Below are 18,500 nucleotides of genomic sequence, written 5' to 3'. Positions count from 1 at the left end.
TCAGCCATCATTGAGTCCATCCTCACCTCCTCCATCACCGTCTGGTACGCTGCTGCCACTGCCAAGGACAAGAGCAGACTGCAGCGTATCATCCGCACTGCTGAGAAGGTGATTGGCTGCAATCTGCCTACCCTCGAGGACCTGCACACCTCGAGGACCCTGAGGCAAGCGAGGAAGATTGTGGCCGACTCCTCCCACCCTGGACACTCCCTGTTTCAGTCACTCCCCTCCGGCAGAAGGCTGCGGTCCATCAGGACCAATACCTCACGCCACAAAAACAGTTTCTTCCCTTCCGCTGTTGGCCTCTTCAACAAGGCCAAGGGACCACACTGACTCTAATGACTTCTTGCTTAAAACACACTGCTTTTTGCACTGCATTACAATAATGGTATCTTCTACATTTGTATTTTTTGTAATATTTGTATTTTTATATTGTAATTTACGGCAACTTATATTTTATTTTATTGTATATTTAACTCTATTCTAATCCCACTTAGTACTGCTAGTTTATGTAACCTTAGTATAGATAGTCCACATATTTAAATTTTAGGTATATGTTTATTGTATGCACCTTCCTGCCAAAGCAAATTCCTTGTCTGTGCAAACTTTCATGGCGAATAAATCCCATTCTGATTCTGATTCTGGTCTGCACACAACAAGGCTGGTGAATGCTGTGTCCACATCTGCACCGCTCACATACATCCACGAGATGTCAGCAGTAGCCTATTAAAATGATGAGAATGCTGCTTCATGTAGGATCTTCCAGTCATGTTCCGGTCACGTTACATGTTGTTGACCAAAGCCTTTTAATTGTATATTTGACAGAAAAACATGAAACATTTACAACTGGGAGGTGGAAAATTGGGGGGAGGGGGATTTGAAAGGCCCTCTGTGATGTCAGCTGTGGAGATGGTTTTCCTGTTGCAGAAGTACCATGTGTTGTTTCAAATGAGAGAGGGGGGGGGGGGGCAGGGGTGAGAGGTCCATGTGGTCGGATACGCCAAGGTCACTGACCTGTGTGTTGTTGACTGGAACAGTCAGCGATGACCAGATCCAGTATGTTGCCACAGCTATGTGTGGCGACATCAACATGCAGCTTCAGGTTCAGACATTGCAGCAAACCAAGGTATTCAGAAACCTGAATACATCTTTACTGATAAATATTCAGATATGTGTTAGTAAAGATGACTATAATTTGTATATTTATAAAACCCCTTCTACCTTTACAAAGCTTAAAACATCTGAATTGTGTCGCGAGATGAAAAGAAAAGAGACACATCATCTTCAGAGAGGTGGAGACCTGATCCACTTTATTGATTGGTCTGAACTCTTGTAATAGACTACTAAGAGACATTGTGCGATACAAACATTGCATTTCAATATCATGGGATACATGGGGTTTCAAGTCTCAAATTAAAACAAACAAAAAAAGTCACCACTCGGTGTTTGACTGATGGAGAGCTGAAAAGATGCACTAATTCTTTTCTAGCTTCATTTTATAGTTTTTTTTTGTATTTTTATTTTTTAAGATTCAAGTTTTGTAAACTTTTTTTTTTTTTTTTCATTGCCGTTGTAAACACTTGACATCCCATCGAAATGGGATGTATAACATTGATGTTGAAAATGATAGAAAACAAAAGATCTGAAACATCCGTTAGGACTTGAACAATTCAAAATCAAAAGTGAAAAGAAAAGCAAGGAAAATATCAAGTTTCGAGCAGGTTGTTTTTTTTTTTTGTTAAGCGAAGCAAAAGCTGAGGAAAGCCGAAACACTTCCACGTATCTGAAAGAACTTGTCCTTATCAATGTTAACCTAGTGGAATTCAAAACGGAAAAGCTTCATATTCGTTGACAAATACAGTCGATATTGATTCTGGATATTAAGGAAACAGAGATTAAATGGTTATGGCCTCGACATGATGGCAGTCGTCAGCTGCGAGTACCATACGCAGAAACTAACTGCTAATGCAAGTGTCACACTAGAAAAACCATGTACCATCTACCAGACAGGAACTCCACCTCCAGATTTCCATGTGTGATGGGAAAAGTCAAAGCACATCTCGTCAGGACAATTCTCTGCAAAAGCTTGAATAAGTTATAGATAGGTAGTATGCTTTTGTCGTCAAAGATTACAAAGCAAAAAAAAAAAAGTGCAACAATGGTGCAGACCATTTCGTTTATGTTTGGTTAGTTTTGTCTTTTCGTCTAACAAAACGACAACTTACACTGAGCTCAGATTGCTGGGACAGTATTAAAAGAAAGAGAGGGACTACAGGAACAAACAAATAGAAACATCAAACACCGACGTATATCTCTGAGAAACAAGTTAAAGCTGCCTTCTTTCTTGAGCCACAAGGCATGGCAAATCTGTCTAAAAAAAGGTTCCTGACATACTTTAGTTACCTTGACAACAACGTTGCAGAGCAGAATATCCTGCACTGGTTGGAAACCATAGACAGCTGCGCTGGTCACACTGTGCCATACAGTACACAACATGGTCAACTTCACCTTAACACATTGGCTCAATTACAGAATTCAGATCAACATGGGGGGCCCTAAAAGTAGTCATTATATGAGGAACAAGTCGGACAACCTCAAGCTTATTCACCTGTTTCACTCAGTTGCTCTGACACCCGCGTTCTCAACTTGTTCCGAAAAACATCTCTGTCTGAATAAAAAATAAATGAAAGGTGACAAAAAAAATCTTTCTTTTATTCTCTAACAGCGGATCTGTGACACCCATGCATCATCTCCACAGTGTTGCAAAGACAGGCATCAAATGACAATGCAATAAAATCAAATAAAAATGTTAGCATGTGTGTTTGTTTCATTCACTTATGTCCACAATGTTCAGGCTTTGGTGGTGCTTGGTGGTTGGTGGATAGGACCTCAGCTTCTCTGTGCACCACGCGTATCAATCAAGTCCAAACCACAGGTCTGTCTCTCAGCTTGTCTGTGGTGGTAGGGTGGGGGACAGGGGGGACAGGGAGAGACCAACTGTGATATTCAAGATTTAACACCTCCTCCTCCTGTTCAAAAACAAAGTGGATCCATTTAAAAGCAACAGTAAAATGAGAAAGAACCCATTTAAGAAAAAAAAAGGGAAAAAAAACACTGCAAAAGGTTAATCTATTTACAATGATTATTCTTAAAGACAAGAGTATTGCTTTACAGAAATCAAAAATTCAAGAAATAGTCTCTTAATGATTTGTCTTTTTTCTTATCTTCTTTTTTTTTTTTTTTTTTTTACAAGTTCTTCATCGTTAGCTTTTATGTCTTCCACTCAGGCATTTTCCGACTTGCTGTGTGTCCAGGCCTGTCCCCGAAAAAAGGAGTCTATGCCCAAGCCCTCAGCCTGTCAGAGGCGGCTGCCTTTCTCTCAGCTGCCCGCCAGGGGGCGCTGTTGCACAAAAAGCCACTCCGGCCCCCTCCGCTCACTCCTAAACTCTGCACCAGTGAGTGAGGATAGTCCTGGGAGAGGAAAGGGGGGGGGTGGTGGTTGAGGGCAGGCCAGCCTCTGCTCAGCCCTCCTCAGGGACGGGGGGAAAGGGGGCGGGGCGGCGGCGGGGCGCGGGGGGCTCAGTCGTCGCTGTCCGACAGGGTCTCGTACTGCTCCGACAGCAGGGGCTCCCGCTCCCACACCAGCTGCTGGGCGGCCGGGGCGGCCCCCGGTACAGACTGCTGCTGGGCCTGGATGGAGGGGGAGGCCATGGAGGTGGGCGGTGTGCTGTTCAGCATGCGCATGGTCAGGGGGTTGTAGGGGAACTGCATGGAACCTGGAGACAGGAAAGGGGGAGGGGGGGGGGGGGGGGTGAGGGAGTACATTAAGAGAGCGGGTCCAGTTATCCGTGTGTTACCGCCGAATCTGTCGATTGTGTCGTGGTGAGCGAAGGCCCCGGGGGGGGGGAGGAGGATGGAGGGGGTTACCTGTGGACGAGGGCCTGTCTTCCCATGCCCAGGCCGGGGCCTGCCGGTGGTAGTCTCCCTCGGAGTGGACGGACGACACGGACGAGGGGCGCTCCCCTCCGGCGTACGCCTGGCCCGGGTTGGGCGACTTGGACTTGCGGCTGTTGGCTTTGCCCTGCAGCTTTTGCTTGCCTGGTAGACGGGGGAAAAAGTATCCTTAGCAACGCGACAAAACCGGTCATTACATGTATTTATGTACGTATGCATCATGGAAATTGCCCCCTCGTTAGGCTGGTTTGGATGAGGACAGGCCTGTGTGTGTGTGTGTGTGTGTGTTGGGTCTCTCACCCATGCTGGGTGAAGGGTTGGCCTCCTGGCGGGCCTCCCCGCCGGGGGTGTTGGAGCTGGGCGGAGCGGCCCCTCCCTGCGGCTCCTCCGGCCTCTCCTCCAGGTTGCCCATCAGGGCCTTGCGGATGATGTCCTCCAGGCCCAGGTTACTGGCCGGGTCGCTGAACGAGTGGTTCCTGGGGTTGATGCCGCCTGGAGGACACGACAGCCATAGGCAGAGATGAGAGAGGGAGAGAGGGAGAGAGAAAGATGAGAGAGAGACTACAGAGTACACCGTGGGACTGGAAATGACTTTGTTTGTGTTTGTTTTAGAGCAGGAAGGGGCGACGCTTGGGGGGGGGGGGGGAGGGGGGGGGGGCGACTCTTACTTGAGCTGGTCACAGCTGGCAGATTGAAGATCTCTGTGCCTGGCTGGGCGGCCCCTACGGACAGAAAACGATCGTTTCCTTTAGAGAACAAAATGTCTGGCGCCCGAGCTAAAATGGCGACACTGCGCGACAAGTACGAGGGCTAAACCGTCGACGCCGTCGAGGTTCGTTTACGCATCCGGGCGAGCGTTTCTCCACGAGCTGCCGTCGAGAGGTGGAAGAGACCCCCCCCCCCCCGCTTACCGATGTCGGAGTCGCCCACGCCGGAGGAGTTGCGGAACTTGCGGATGATCTCCTGCTTCTTGGACTTCACCATGGGAGAGGTGCTCTCCAGCTTGGTGAAGAACGAGGGCAGGTAGCTGCCGCTCCCCGGGGACCGCGAGTCGCCCCTGAAACCAGAGAAAGGCCACAGGGGGAAGGTCAGGAAGTTTACCGCGGTTGGATGCCCGCTGGCAGCAGTCCCCCCCGTTTCCACACGGCCCGGGGGCTGCCTGCCAGATCGCAGCCGACAGGAGGACCACTGCCCAAGGGGACCGCGGCAATCTGCCCTCCAGTGCCAGGCCTGAAATATCAACACTCGCATGTGACACATACATCATCTGTCGTGTAAGTCAGAGGTCTAATATTTTCCAGAGTCAATCGGGTTCGAAAATGCCAATCAAAGCAAAAGCCTTTTGGCCCCGGGGGGGGGGGGGGGGGGGGGGGGGGGGGGGGGAGGGAGGCAAGCCGTTTATTTTGCTGACAGGACGGCGTGCGGCGTACCTCATCTCCGGGTTGTCGTTCTCCCGTCTCTGGGGCTGCGGGGCGCTGGCCTCGGGCTTGTCCATGCTCGGGTAGCTCTGAGGAGGGGAGATGGGCTCGTAGCCGTCCATCTGTCGGCCTCCCCGGTCGGGGGACTTGCCGGGCCTGGGGAAGGGAGGGAGGGAGAGAATATGATGGAGAGGACATGCAGGTGTGGAGGTGCGGTGATGGTGTGGGGGAGGGGAGGGGGAGAGGCTGGGCTGCCCACTAACCATCACCACCATGATGGATATTGTTTCATAACAAATATATGCATACACTGTCCTTTTACCGATGACTTATTTACTTGCCCAATACCCAATCCCTTATTCCCTTAACTATTTGACTATGATATGAAATGCACCAGCCAGACTGCTTCATCTAGACTTTACCTGGCCTTGGGCTTGTCGGGGGCGTTCTCGGGGGACAGCCTGCTGGGGGGCCTCTGGTGGTGGGGGGCCTGGTTCTCCGGGCTGTAGCGGCTGGGGGGCTTGGCGCGGCCCAGGCCAGAGCTGGACACCGCACTCTGGAATGTGGTGGTCGCGGAGGACGAGGAGGTGGTGGAGGAAGGAGGGGGTGGATCCTGGTTCCGGGCGAAGTCCTGGGTGATGATGTGCTGAGGAGGAGAGAGAACGTTCCAGAAGGGCGTTTACTGGAGCTGTTCTCAAGAGTGTGTGTTTAAGGCGTGGAGGTGTGACGGGAGTGCTTTGGGTGGCGCGAGCGCGCGGTGTCTTACAGAGATGTGGTCGGCCAGCGTCATGACCCGGTGGGTCTTGGGGACCTGGGAGTACGACGAGTCGGCCTGGCCCAAGGGGGGGGCCTGGGAGCTGGGCTGGGGGGGCTCCCCTGCTGGGCGGTAGCGGCTCATGTCGAAGACGCGCATGCCAACTGAAGGGTTCCATACAGAGAGAGAGAGTTGGTTGAGTGAGTAGCCAGCCGTCAATCTATATTTGTAGATTTGTATATTTGTGTGTGTGTGTGTGTGTGTGGGGGGGGGGGGTGTCACCCACTGTACTCAGATGACAAGGTTATTGAGATCACGGGTTATTTAGACACTGGCATGTTTACTCAGTATTGCTACCAGCCCGATATAGCCCCCGCTGCATTCACCTACATTCAACAAAGTGGTTGGAGTAAAGCCAGTATCTATCTTGTATCTATATGCAGCCGTCAGACTGCAGTGTTTGGGGGCGGACGCCGGACGCATTTAACCTCACATAACTCCCAGCGGTGTTAGGCTAGCATGCTGGGAGAGCTTCGTGGGAATTTTCCACGCAAATCTCCATTCAGGACATCTCTGGAGCCCGATACAGGGCTATACCGGGTCTCCCCTGGTCTCTCTCCCCTGCCTATCCTGTCTCTCTCCAACTGTCACTGTCACTAACCAATAAAGCAGAAAATGCCTTCAAAATATATCCAAAATGTGATCAATCATAATTATGTATAATTAAATAAAATTAAAAAAATGATATGGTGCTTAATTGAAACGGCAGCTGATGGCGTGTGCTCTCTGTGGATGGTCGCGGTGCTTGACCTCTGACCTGGGGGCTGTGGCTGCCTGTCGTCCTGCTTGTCCTGCTGGGGCTGGGCCTGGGGCTGTGCCTGGGCCTGTGCCGGGGAGCTGGCGGGGCTGATCACCTCGATGGCTGCTCCGCCGGCCGCCTCGTAGCGGTTAGACGACACTGCGAACACGGAGACAAGGCGCTCAAACCCCTCGACCCTCACGCACGATTGTAAAAATCGTTTTTTTTTAGACAGTTTCCGGAAGGGTCCGCATATTTTTTTTGGGGGCGCCGACTCACGGCTGCTGGACGAGTCGGAGCTCTGCGAGCCGCGCTCCCGCGCGTCCTTGTCCGAGGCGATCTGCCGCGTGATGATGACGTCGATGAAGTTGGCGGCGGTGATGGTGGTCTTGCCGCGCGTGCGCAGCTCCTCCTCGATGCGCGACTTGGAGGGCGGCGTCTTGTCCTTGCTGCCCGCCCCGGCCTGCTCGCCGTAGGCCGGGTGCTGCTTGCCCCCGGGCATGGCGAGGGCGCCGTAGGGGGACTGCATGGAGCGCCGCTCGGCGTCCTGATGCTCGCTGATGGCGGCGGCACGGCGGGCGGCGGCAGCCGAGGAGGAGGACGCGTCGTCCTCGTGCTTGCCCTCCTTGGCCTTGGCCACGTCCATCTGGGGCGCCGAGGCGGCGGCGTCCACCAGCGCGGCCAGGGCGTCGGCCGCCGTGCTGTAGCGGGAGCCGGGCTGGGACGCCTGCGCGGCCGGGGGCCTGGGGGGAGGGACACGGACACGCAGCGGGGGGGGGGGGGGGGGGGGGGGGGGGGGGGGGGGGGGTCAGGTCAGGAACATGTTAAGGCACGTGGGGGTTTTCGTACCGGTCGAAACAGATGGCTGATGGAGGCTTAGACTTACATGAGGGAGGTGATGACACTCTTGCTGTTGGTTCCCTGGAAGATGCTGGGCCGCTGCTGAACCACTCCTTCCGGCGTCCTCATGGAGGGGGAGGGGGGACCGCAGGTAACCACGGCTACCAGGGCGTCCTGGCTGCTCCACACCTGGACCACACACACACACACACACGGATTAATGCCGGCTTCAGTCCGAGAATTGGAGGCCACGATGTCTCGTCTGACCACGCCAAAACCCCTCTCACCTCCTCGCATGTAGTCGCTGGCGGCGGCGACGGCCCCGCTCGCGCTCGCGCTCCCTGTGCTCGCGCTCCCTCTCCCTGTGCTCGCGCTCCCGGTGCTCCCGCTCGCGCTCCTTCTCGCGCTCCTTCTCCCGCTCCCGGTGTTCCCGCTCGCGCTCCCTCTCCCGCTCGCGCTCCCTCTCCATGGTGGCCGCCGTGGCCGCCAGGTGGGCTTGGTGACCTGTGCAGGGGGGAGAGAGACACGTGTAGGGTTCACACATCGCCTCTGGCCTGGGGCCGAACGGGGGTCAACAGCCAACCCCTCTTCCCCACCCGCCCCCACCCGCCGGCCCCCTCGGACGAGCCGACTTCACCCGGACACCGTCGCAGCAGTGCCGCTCTGCCTGCTTCGGAGGCATGCTGGGACAGCGATCGGGCCGCGGCCACTCGCTGGACGGCGCGTTCGAGATTTGTGTTTGTTGTCAAGAAAGGCGAGAGTCTTTGCTAGCAGGGCGGGGGGGGTTGGGGCTCTGCGTGGACAGTGCCGGAGGGGGGGGGGGCAGCGTGCTTCAGGGGCGGAGAGGAAGCAGCAGGCACTCATGTCGAGGGGGGGGGGGGGGCAAGGAAGGGGGGTTAGGAGAGGGGAAGGGAAAGGGGAGGGGGGTCCTCACCTGGAGATATGGAGGCTGGGTTGAAAGCCCTAGGAGGGAAAGGGGGCTGAGCTCCGGGCATGTAGGTGATGCGGTCCAGAGTGGGGGTACCTGTCCCCCCAGGGTGAGGCAACAGGATAGTTGGAGGCATCTGGGCTAGATCAATGATCCCTTTTACAGACAGAAGCAAAGGGCCATGGGTGAACAACAAGAACCAAACCAAATCAGTCGTCTGAGCATTAACACCGCAAATACACGTAGCTTTTTTTTTTTTTTTTTTACCCCCCACCTTCCTCTATCAGGGAGTCTTGCGTTACTCGTTTGGAGGTAAACCGATAGGGCTGCACTTGTTGTGGCGTAGCGGTCACCTTGTTAAGAGGCGACCACAAGTGAGTTTCAATGGATTGTTTGTGACCGGTCCCAATTTACAAATCGAGCATGAGCCGAATCCAATGCAGCCACCCCCCCCGTCCAATAAAACAGACTATACGCAAGTTGTCTGGGTCATTTGCTTCTGGGGGTCTGGAAAAGGTTGCCACTGACTTCCTAAGGGACACCTGAACCCCCAGCCTCTCCGCTCCCGGCCCACGCAGGAGGGGAGGTGGGGGGAGGGGGAGAGAGGGGGGAGATGAGGGGATGAGTGGAAATTCAGGCCATGGCTTCCCCCCCCCCCCCCTTACCTCTGGCCCCGGGAGGGTAAGGGATGGCGATCTGCTGCTGTTCCCGCGGCGACAGGCCCCGGGGCACGTCGGCCCGCGGGATGACCTGCATCTGCTGGGAGGTGATGTAGTCGTTGAGGATGGTCTGCCGCGTGTTCTCCATGGTGTACAGCTGGTAGGTGTTGTGGTAGCCGGTCGGCGACCCCTGCCTGGGGAACATGTAGGCTGCTGCCGCGGGGCGGGGGGGGAGGCAAACAAAACAACATATGAACAGAAGGTTTTTCCCTGATACCGATCTCTCTCTGACTGACGTCAATGGACCGGCTGTGTGGTGCCTATGAATGAGACTGCCAAGCTCTGTCGCTGTTCCTGGAATCCCCCCCCCCCCCCCCCCCCGGCACTACACGACTGTTTGTTTTCGTCGGACCAGTCAACCCATCCACCCCCCGCCCGCCCGCCCGCCCCGGGTTCACCAGAGACGCTGGGTCCTACCTGGGTCGATGACCCTGTGGAAGGCCAGGGTGGCCGGGTCCAGGTGCGGGGGCAGGTGGGCCCGGTACACCTCCCCGGGGGACCCCGGCCCGGTGGTGGGGGTCGAAGGGGCTGTGGGAGGGCATGGGCTCCCCCTGGGACACGGGGGACTTGGCCGGCATGCTGTCTCGGTGAGTGGGCGTCTTCCTGTCGTGGGGAGACGGTTTTCCGGAGCTCATGCCTCCTTGGTAGGGGGAACACAAGGCCCTATTGTCAGTACACAACCAACACCAACCAACAGCCTTAGGTTATAATATCTGTTTCATCCGTATACACAGGACTGTGCAAGTCTTAGGCACTATTTTTCACATGTATGCAATTTATATATAATATGTATATATTTATTATATATTATAACAATATTAATTTATTTAATTTAAATGGAAAAAAATATATATAAATATATATAAAAAAAAATATATAAATCGTTTAGAAATGTTGCGTTTATAATTTCCATTATTACAGCATTTTAGCCTGTACTGGGGGAAAAACAAAAAATATGCAATTAGTGCCTAAGCCTTTTGCACAGTACTGCATATGAACGCCAGCCTCTGCGGGCGGGCAGCCGTACCCTCCTGCGCGCGGCCCAGCATGGGCGACCCCCGGGACATGGGGCCCGTGCTGTAGTTGACGGGGGTGCGGCGGGCGCTTGGCGTCCTCGTACATGCCCGGGCTGAGCTGCGACTTGGCCGCCTCCTGGTGGGTGGAGCGCAGCACCGAGGTGGCCGAGTTGACCACGGAGGTGTGGCGCACGCGCTCCGACGCCGCCTTGCCCTCCTCGTACTTGGCCCGCTCCATGGCGTCCAGCTGGGGCAGGCCGTGGCCCATCTTGCCGGGGCTGGTGATCAGGGACTTGACGTTGTGCTTGATGGCCGGCTGGCCCAGGGGGTGACCCTGGTGGGTGGGGGGGGGGGGGTCGAGGAGGGAGAGGAAGGGGGCTGTCAATGGCTGGCTGGAGGACTCGTAATATAAACACGGAACTTCACAGAAACACATTCCGTACACGCTATGCACATGCCAATACACGCTATACGCACACAACAGCACACACTGCGGCGCTCACCTGCGACATGGCTCCGTCCATGGCGACGCGGCGGCTGTCGGCCATGTCGGGCGTCTTGCGGCTGTCCTGGCCGGGCTGGTCCTGCCGGGGGATCTCGTGGATGGAGCGGCCCATCTCCTTGATGGTGTTCCCGCCGCCCTCGTAGGGCTTGCCCTTGACGATGCCCCCCTCGAAGGAGCGGATGGGCGGGCTCTCCCGCTTGATCTGCTTGCCGTACTTCATGCTCTCCTCGTAGGCCTCGGCCGAGGTCCTCGGGGTCCCTGGGGGTGGAGGGAAACGCAGGCCTGGGTGAGAAGACTTGGGTGAAAGGCTCCGGGGGGAGGGGGGGGGGGAGAGGATGGACACCTTCTTCCTTTGGCGGATCTCCGCTCCTCAAGTTGTTGCTGCTGTTGTCGTTTTACCTTGCATGATGGACCCGGTCATCATCGGCCTCTCCTTGGAGTCGCCGTGGGGACTGTCTCTGGGCAGCGCTCGGCTTATCAACCCTGGGAGACACGCGGAGGAATGCTCCGTGAGCAAAGACTGCATTGATGAACACACACACACAGACAAACAGACAGAGACACAGACAGACAGACACAGACAGACTGACAGAGACACACACACACAGACAGACAGACACAGACAGAGAAAGACAGACACACACACAGACAGAGACAGACATACAGACAGACACACACACACAGACACAGACAGACAGACACACACACACACACACACACAGACAAACAGACAGAGACACAGACAGACAGACAGACAGACTGACAGTAGAGACAGACACACACACAGACAGACAGACACAGACAAACAGACAGAGACACAGACAGACAGACACAGACAGAGAAAGACAGACACACACACAGACAGAGACAGACAGACAGACAGACAGACACACACACACACACACACACAGACAAACAGACAGAGACACAGACAGACACAGACTGACAGTAGAGACAGACAGACAGACTGACAGAGACACACACACAGACAGACAGAGAGAAAGACAGACAGACAGACACACACACACACACACAAACAGACAGAGACACAGACAGACAGATAGACTGACAGTAGAGACAGACAGACAGACTGACAGAGACACACACACAAACAGACAGAAAGACTGACCTTCAAATGGGACTCCCTCTCTGCCCGGGGTGGCCCCTGGCGAGCGGCTCCATCATGTCGTAGGTGCGTTTGAGCTCGTGGCTGGTCCTGGGGCTGCGCGTAGCCTCCCTGGGGTTCTTAATGGCTGAGGACACAGGAAACCACATCGTCACCAATCACACGCGCCGCTCCAACCTCCCCCCTTGCACCATCTGACCGGTCCAAACAAGCTCTTTCGGACACAACTGGGGGGTTAAGGAACATCTCATCGGTGTGTACCTATCCGATTCCTAAGCGAGCCCTCTTCGTTTGTAGCGCTAAGCTCGCTAACTGGGTTTGCCCCGTCGCTAAGCCGGCTAAGCCGGGGGGGGGGGGGGGGCTTACCGTCGTAGGAGAGGATGTGTCCGCTCTTGCCCTCGTAGATGACGTGGCCCTTGGCCAGCTGCTCCCTAGCCTTGTCCGGGCTGCCCAGCTCCTCCGTGGCCAGCTTGGTGATGGTGCCCTTCAGGAGGTCGGACGCCAGGCTGGGCTGGGGCAGGGCGGGGGCGTGCCCTGGAGAGAGAGAGAGAGAGAGTAATAGAGAAAGAGAGAGACAGAGAGAGAGAGAGAGAGAGAGAGAGAGAGAGTAATAGAGAAAGAGCGCAAGAGAGAGAGAGAGGTCAGCACGAGGAGACACGGTCCTGATCCCTGCTTACGACAACGCCGCAAAGGGAGAAACTCCGAGAGAGGGAGGAGGGGTGTGTGTGTGTGCGTACGCAGCGCTGTCATACCTGGGTGATCGATCCTCTGAACTGCAGCCCCTCAGCGCCCACTTTTGGCAGGGTTGCCCCGGGAGATGCCCCCGTCCTGCATGGAGCTCATGGGGCCTCCTGGGTGAGGGGGGGGGCGGGGAAGGACAGAGGAGGAGAGGCGGAGTTTAGCTTGCGTGTGTCCGATGAGCTTCGGCGGAGTACATTGGGTCAAAGGGGCTTAGGGAGGGGGTGGGGTGGAAACCTCGGAGGTCGCTTTGCGGTGAGAAGGCGTGAAGACCGCCGAGGGTGGATGCAGGGGTCTTTTGAAGCAGGCGGGTCTAACTCTGTCTCCCTCTCTCTCTCTCCCTCCCTCTCTCCCTGTCTCTCTCTCTCCCTCACCAGAGTGCCACATTCTGACAGGTCTGTGCAAACAGGCTACGGAGGCCAACCTCCTCCACTCTCCGACCCAGCTCCTCGTCTAGCCTGGCTACCTAAGCCCTGAGCACTGGTCGAAACTCATGGGGTGTGGGGGTGAGGGACAGACAGACAGGGCTGGTAATGACGGACACCCACCTCTGACGACCCCCTCGTACTGCGCCCTGGAGAGCAAGCCCTCGGGCTGGGAGCTCCGCGGGGAGCACTCCTCCTGCTTGATGTAGGAGACTGGGGGAGGAGAAGGAGAGAGAAGGAGAAACGTTTCAAAAACGGCGGGAGGGTGAAGTCTGATGCTGGGGCTACACAACTTGACCGACAGCAGGGGGGCTGGGCGGGCGGGACGGGGTGACCCGGGGGGAGGAGGGTCGTACCGGGCTTGGAGGGCTCCTGCTGCCTGGGGAGCCCCAGAGAGATGGACCCCACCGGAAGCTCTTGGTGCCCTCCGGGCCGTACACGGCGTGGGAGGGCAGGTAGGGTTCCAGGAGTGCCCTGAAAACACACGAGGGTCAAAGGCCGTCGATTGCATCGTGTCCCTGGCAGTCCAGCAGATTATCTGAGAGCTGTGTGGGGGGGGGGGGGGTTGAGGGGGTCGTACCTGGGATATGGAGCCCCCCTGGATGAAGGATGGCTTTGTCTGTCGGGGGCTTGGAGGTGGGAATGAGGGGAGGAGGAGACGGAATGTTGGCCGGCCGGCTGTGTCTGGAGAAGGTCACCCTGACGCCCTCCGGCAGGCCCTGCACCACCTGGTTAGGGGCCGGGGTGGAGCACTGTGTGTGTGGGGGGGGAAGGAGAGGACAGACAAACTGAGGAGAGAGGACGCGGTACTCGGGGCCAACTCCCTGCCAGGTTCGGACTGTTAGCTCGAGAATGAGTGGCACGCAAGTCTTCAGCGTAAGCGCCGCCTTCTGCCAGGTTGGGACTAGCCGACACGTGGGGGGGGCGTCCCCTGAACCTCGCCTCAGAGAGAGCGTGACTGGATCGTTTGAGAGACGGCCTCGTGGACAGGTGTGAACGGAGAGGTGGACGTGGTGGCACACGGGTCCAAGCCCCGGGGGAGACCCTGAGAAGAACTGCCCGCCTGCCTGTCTGTGAGCTCAGGACCACAGCCTACACCGGGGAGGGAGGGAGGACTGGAGGGAGGACAGGGAGGAAGGCGGTAGGGAGGGAGGACTGGGAGGAAGGGAGGACTGGGGGAGGAAGGAGGTAGGGAGGGAGGACTGGGAGGAGGTAAGGAGGTAGGGAGGGAGGACTGGGAGGAAGGAGGTAGGGAGGGAGGACTGGGAGGAGGTAAGGAGGTAGGGAGGGAGGACTGGGAGGAGGTAAGGAGGGAGGACTGGGAGGAAGGAGGTAGGGAGGGAGGACTGGGAGGAGGTAAGGATGTAGGGAGGGAGGACTGGGAGGAGGTAAGGAGGTAGGGAGGGAGGACTGGGAGGAGGTAGGGAGGGAGGACTGGAGGAGGTAAGGAGGTAGGGAGGGAGGACTGGGAGGAAGGAGGTAGGGAGGGAGGACTGGGAGGAGGTAAGGAGGTAGGGAGTGAGGACTGGGAGGAAGGGAAGTAGGGAGGGAGGACTGGGAAGGAGGTAAGGAGGTAGGGAGTGAGGACTGGGAGGAAGGAGGTAGGGAGGGAGGGAGGCATCTGACTAACTGGATTACAATACAGACATGGTGACCTGCCAGGAAAAAGCACCGCTGCACTTTACGAAATAAAAAATGCAAATCCGGTCTGTGAGAGCTCCTTCGTACAGGAGAGCTTGGCATTAGCATCCGCTTGCCTCACACCAGGGGAGATAAGAAAAACAGCGAGTCCATGACGGAATCCTGACAGAGTCTGGTTGCCTGGGAGACCGTAGGGTGGCATTAATATTCATTCATTAAAGACAGAAAGAGGAACAAGGCCAGGTTTCCTACCCGACACTATAGGACAAACCGACCAAGGAAAAATCATACCCAACCAGTGATGAGTCATTTAAACATCAAACTACTAAAAAGCCAATGTGAGCCAATGTTAAAGCCAAACGAAACCAATTCAACCAACCAGGTTACCAACCAACCCTACACAACAAGCTACAAGTTCTCTTCTAGGTGACAACAACTCCAAACAACAACTCAAAACTCCCTCTAGCCTTCAAATCAACAGAAAAATCCGGAAAAGGAGGTGTTCAGCCAAAGGAGCTGGGTGGAGGAGACAGAGGTGGGGTGGAGGGTACACACAGACAGGAAGTGCTGAGGTGGGGGGGGACAGGGGACGGTTAGCTACCTGGAGGCACACTGTAGCGCGAGGCGTTGGCGGTGTTAGGGTCGGGCTGGGGGTAGGTCTTGCTCAGCTCCCTGGGGGAGAGCCTGTAGGGGGAGGCTGGCCGGCCGGCTTGGGCCTCCTGCTCCAGAGCCAGCTTCATGTCATAGGACATGTAGGGGAAGGGCTTCCCTGCAGCACACAGGACACACGCATGAGAACACACGCAACACGCACGCGGGGGGGGGGGGGGGGGGGGGACGACGCACGCTTGCACGCATGAGAACAAAGACGCATGCGGAGGGGGGGGTGGAGGATAACACACACAGGAGGACAACACACACACAGGAAGGGAAATAAAAACAAACACAGGTATAAAAAAAAAAAAAAAAAAAAAAAACGGAACCTAAGGATTCTTCCCAAACCCTCCATCTACTCCACCCACATCTCCACAACACAGGAAGCCTCCGCAGTCAGCCTGCCTGCCAGGAGCCTGTCCTCCTCACAGCACCGACACAAGGTGCTAAAAGCATTGGGTGTCCAATCAGGCACCCCCCCCCCCCCCACCCCCTCTTCACACCTTAAACACATCATGCCAGTGTGTCCTTTTAAGAGGGGTGCTACACATTGCTCCCTCCAAAGTCACGAGTACTAACTCCCCCTCCCTGGAGGAGTCTGGGGGGGTGTGGGGGACGGGGGTGAGACGGGACGTCTTGATTGGAGCTCGGTGTTCGCATCGGCGGTGAAACAGGGTCAAGCTAACATCTTGTTCTTGTTTGGGCTCAGTCACATTCTGCAGCAGTCTGGACTCTCGCGTCGCCGTCGTTTTGACATTAAATGAAAACGAAGAGGCTCCGAAAAAAGAACGAATATACGACATATAAATAGCCAGCTGCTGGGTGTGTGTGTGTGTGTGTGGTACCTTCCCGGTCCAGCACGGTGGGGCTGCGTGTGTGGAAGCGAGGCTCCTGCCTCTGCCGGTCCTCCTGGTGAGCCGACTCGTGAGCTGCCTTGATCTGGTGCTGGAACATGGCAAGCCCGCTGAGGGGCGTCACCATGGGAACGCCACCCGGGCTGAAGGGGCCTGGCACCTATTATGAAGGCAGGGGGGGGGAGGGGGAGGTGAGACACCTAGTTGAGCTTGACAAACACACGCACACAAACCATTTGGAAATAATGCCCCTTCTACGAGCACGGAATCACACATGATTTGACTTGCAGGGTCAGAATGAAGGCGCTTCTATGCTAGTGCCTGGTCTTTCAACCACACCCCCCGGAGACACACAGTCAGAAAAGGAATGGGGGGGAAAGACGGCATCGACACGGAGCCGTACACTTTCCGGACGTGTGGTGGGGCATGCAAACTGTTGAAGGAACACGTGAATTAGCATGCCAATCTGATCCCCCGCACTGCGTCCTGGTTACCTCCGATCACAACCGGGGGAGAAAAACAGACAAGCTCGACAGAACGCAGTTCACGGCAGTCAATCACACCTCCGTCGAAGCGACACACACAAATCTCAAACGGCGACACACAACATCGCACAGCCCCCCCCCCCCCCCAACCACAAGGATGATCGGGGGGGGGAGGGGGCAAAAACCTAAATCAAATTCTGCCCCGGCGGGCCAATCATTGACGGGAATGGGGGGGGGGGGGGGGGGGGAAGTGCACCGGCGTGGGAGACTCACTTGACGGGACGGTTGGTCTAAATGAGCCATGCTTTCACCTGCTGCTGCCTGCCTCCGTGCTGCTCCGAATGGGCATATCTGATAGAAAAGTGGGGGTTGCTATACTGACTGACCATGGCTGGGATGTCAGCGGCGCGCTGCTGCAGCTGGTGCATGCTGAGGTGGGCCTGCTTGGCCGAGGACACCACCACTGAGCCTGGGGGGCTGAGGAGAGAAGGCTTGTCCATAGAGAACATCCTGGGGGAGGGAGGGAGGGAGGGAGGAGGGGAGAGACAGAGAGATACAAACACGGTGAGTCACCCATCACTTACAGGAAATGGTTCGGTGTTTGAAGGTTTTTTTAAAACTGTGTTTTATGGTCGAGAGGTGGCCGTCTGGAAGGCGGATTCAGTCGGTTGTTTGTTAGGTTTGTTGGGGTGACAGTGTGCGTTGTGGGTAGGGGGGGGGGGTGCTGGGGGTGTGGTCCGTGACGGCGCCTCGCTCACCCACGCCTCTCGGGCTCAGCGTCGCCGTCCTCGTCGGCGCTGCACGTGGCGCTCGAGTCGTTGTCCGACGGGCCCTGCCGGTCGCCGTGCTCCCCGGCCGCCCCGCCCGCCTTGTCGGCCTTCTCCTTGGCCTCGGGCTCCACCTTCACCTGCACCGGGGCCGACATGTCCACGTCCTGGGGCTCGCTCTTGGGGTGCACCTGGCCCTCGTAGGCCGCCCGCGCCCTCTCCTCCTCCGGCCCGCCCTCGGGGCTCTTCTCCAGCTTGACGCGCAGCTCGCCGTAAGGGGCCTCCGGGGGGCCCTTCCCGTCCGCCGCCCCTGCCGCCGCCTGGCCCTTGTCCTGCTCCGAGCGCTGGGAGCCCTCGGAGGAGACCCCGCCGCCCTCGCCCCGCTGGGGGTCCCCGCCCTTGGAGGGGTCGGCCTGGGACGGAGAGGGGGCCGCTCTCCGTGTCGGAGCTGTGGTCTCCGCCTGAGGGGCACACCAGAGGACCCCGGTGAACAACCACGCACACACACATCAACCATGCTGGTTTTTAAGGCTACTACATGCAAAAGAGGACCCCCAAAATGGCTTCTCTACGGTTATATGTTTTTTAAGCTGTTACATGGGTATACTGCACAACTGTTGGGACTGCGGCCTGTTTGCCTAGTCCGCAGCTGTTGCCATGGAGACTAGCCTACAACTGTGAAGAATGAAAACTTGACAGTCTCTTCTAGCGACGTGTATCAATGCCAGTGTGCAACTGACGGATCTGAGGGGACCTCAGATCCGTCCTCCTCGTGACCTCCCTCGGCTGACACGATCCATCTCAATCTGAAGTGACCCGTCGCTGGGATGAGAGGACGCCCTCCCTGCTCGCTGACAGAGAATTTGACGCCTTCGCC

The 18,500-nt window shown here is 56.5% G+C and overlaps 1 protein-coding gene across 1 annotated transcript in view; it reads right to left on the bottom strand.

Annotated features, from left to right (window-relative positions):
* Positions 1-1,283: 1,283 nt before the first annotated feature.
* Positions 1,284-18,500, bottom strand: part of ncor1 (nuclear receptor corepressor 1) — a 40,834-nt gene continuing 23,617 nt past the window's right edge. The window contains 41 exon segments of the mRNA XM_067257692.1: positions 1,284-3,776; positions 3,928-4,098; positions 4,255-4,446; positions 4,623-4,676; positions 4,866-5,011; positions 5,385-5,528; positions 5,795-6,018; positions 6,139-6,290; positions 6,944-7,084; positions 7,205-7,668; positions 7,812-7,906; positions 7,908-7,954; positions 8,053-8,086; positions 8,088-8,269; positions 8,700-8,849; positions 9,359-9,565; positions 9,830-9,908; positions 9,910-10,052; positions 10,440-10,518; positions 10,520-10,762; positions 10,932-11,191; positions 11,333-11,416; positions 12,063-12,090; positions 12,092-12,186; positions 12,426-12,585; positions 12,588-12,593; positions 12,812-12,847; positions 12,849-12,910; positions 13,346-13,435; positions 13,579-13,633; positions 13,636-13,680; positions 13,682-13,696; positions 13,803-13,838; positions 13,840-13,965; positions 13,967-13,974; positions 15,465-15,632; positions 16,363-16,531; positions 17,243-17,366; positions 17,615-18,054; positions 18,056-18,084; positions 18,401-18,474. Coding sequence (XP_067113793.1) covers positions 3,580-3,776; positions 3,928-4,098; positions 4,255-4,446; positions 4,623-4,676; positions 4,866-5,011; positions 5,385-5,528; positions 5,795-6,018; positions 6,139-6,290; positions 6,944-7,084; positions 7,205-7,668; positions 7,812-7,906; positions 7,908-7,954; positions 8,053-8,086; positions 8,088-8,269; positions 8,700-8,849; positions 9,359-9,565; positions 9,830-9,908; positions 9,910-10,052; positions 10,440-10,518; positions 10,520-10,762; positions 10,932-11,191; positions 11,333-11,416; positions 12,063-12,090; positions 12,092-12,186; positions 12,426-12,585; positions 12,588-12,593; positions 12,812-12,847; positions 12,849-12,910; positions 13,346-13,435; positions 13,579-13,633; positions 13,636-13,680; positions 13,682-13,696; positions 13,803-13,838; positions 13,840-13,965; positions 13,967-13,974; positions 15,465-15,632; positions 16,363-16,531; positions 17,243-17,366; positions 17,615-18,054; positions 18,056-18,084; positions 18,401-18,474 — 5,254 coding nt within the window. The 3' untranslated portion in view covers positions 1,284-3,579.

Source organism: Osmerus mordax, chromosome 19 (genome assembly GCF_038355195.1).
Source record: "Osmerus mordax isolate fOsmMor3 chromosome 19, fOsmMor3.pri, whole genome shotgun sequence".
Classification (NCBI taxonomy): Eukaryota; Metazoa; Chordata; class Actinopteri; order Osmeriformes; family Osmeridae; genus Osmerus; species Osmerus mordax.
The sequence above is the reverse complement of the archived record's forward strand: the minus strand, read 5'-3'. Positions and strand labels throughout refer to the sequence as shown.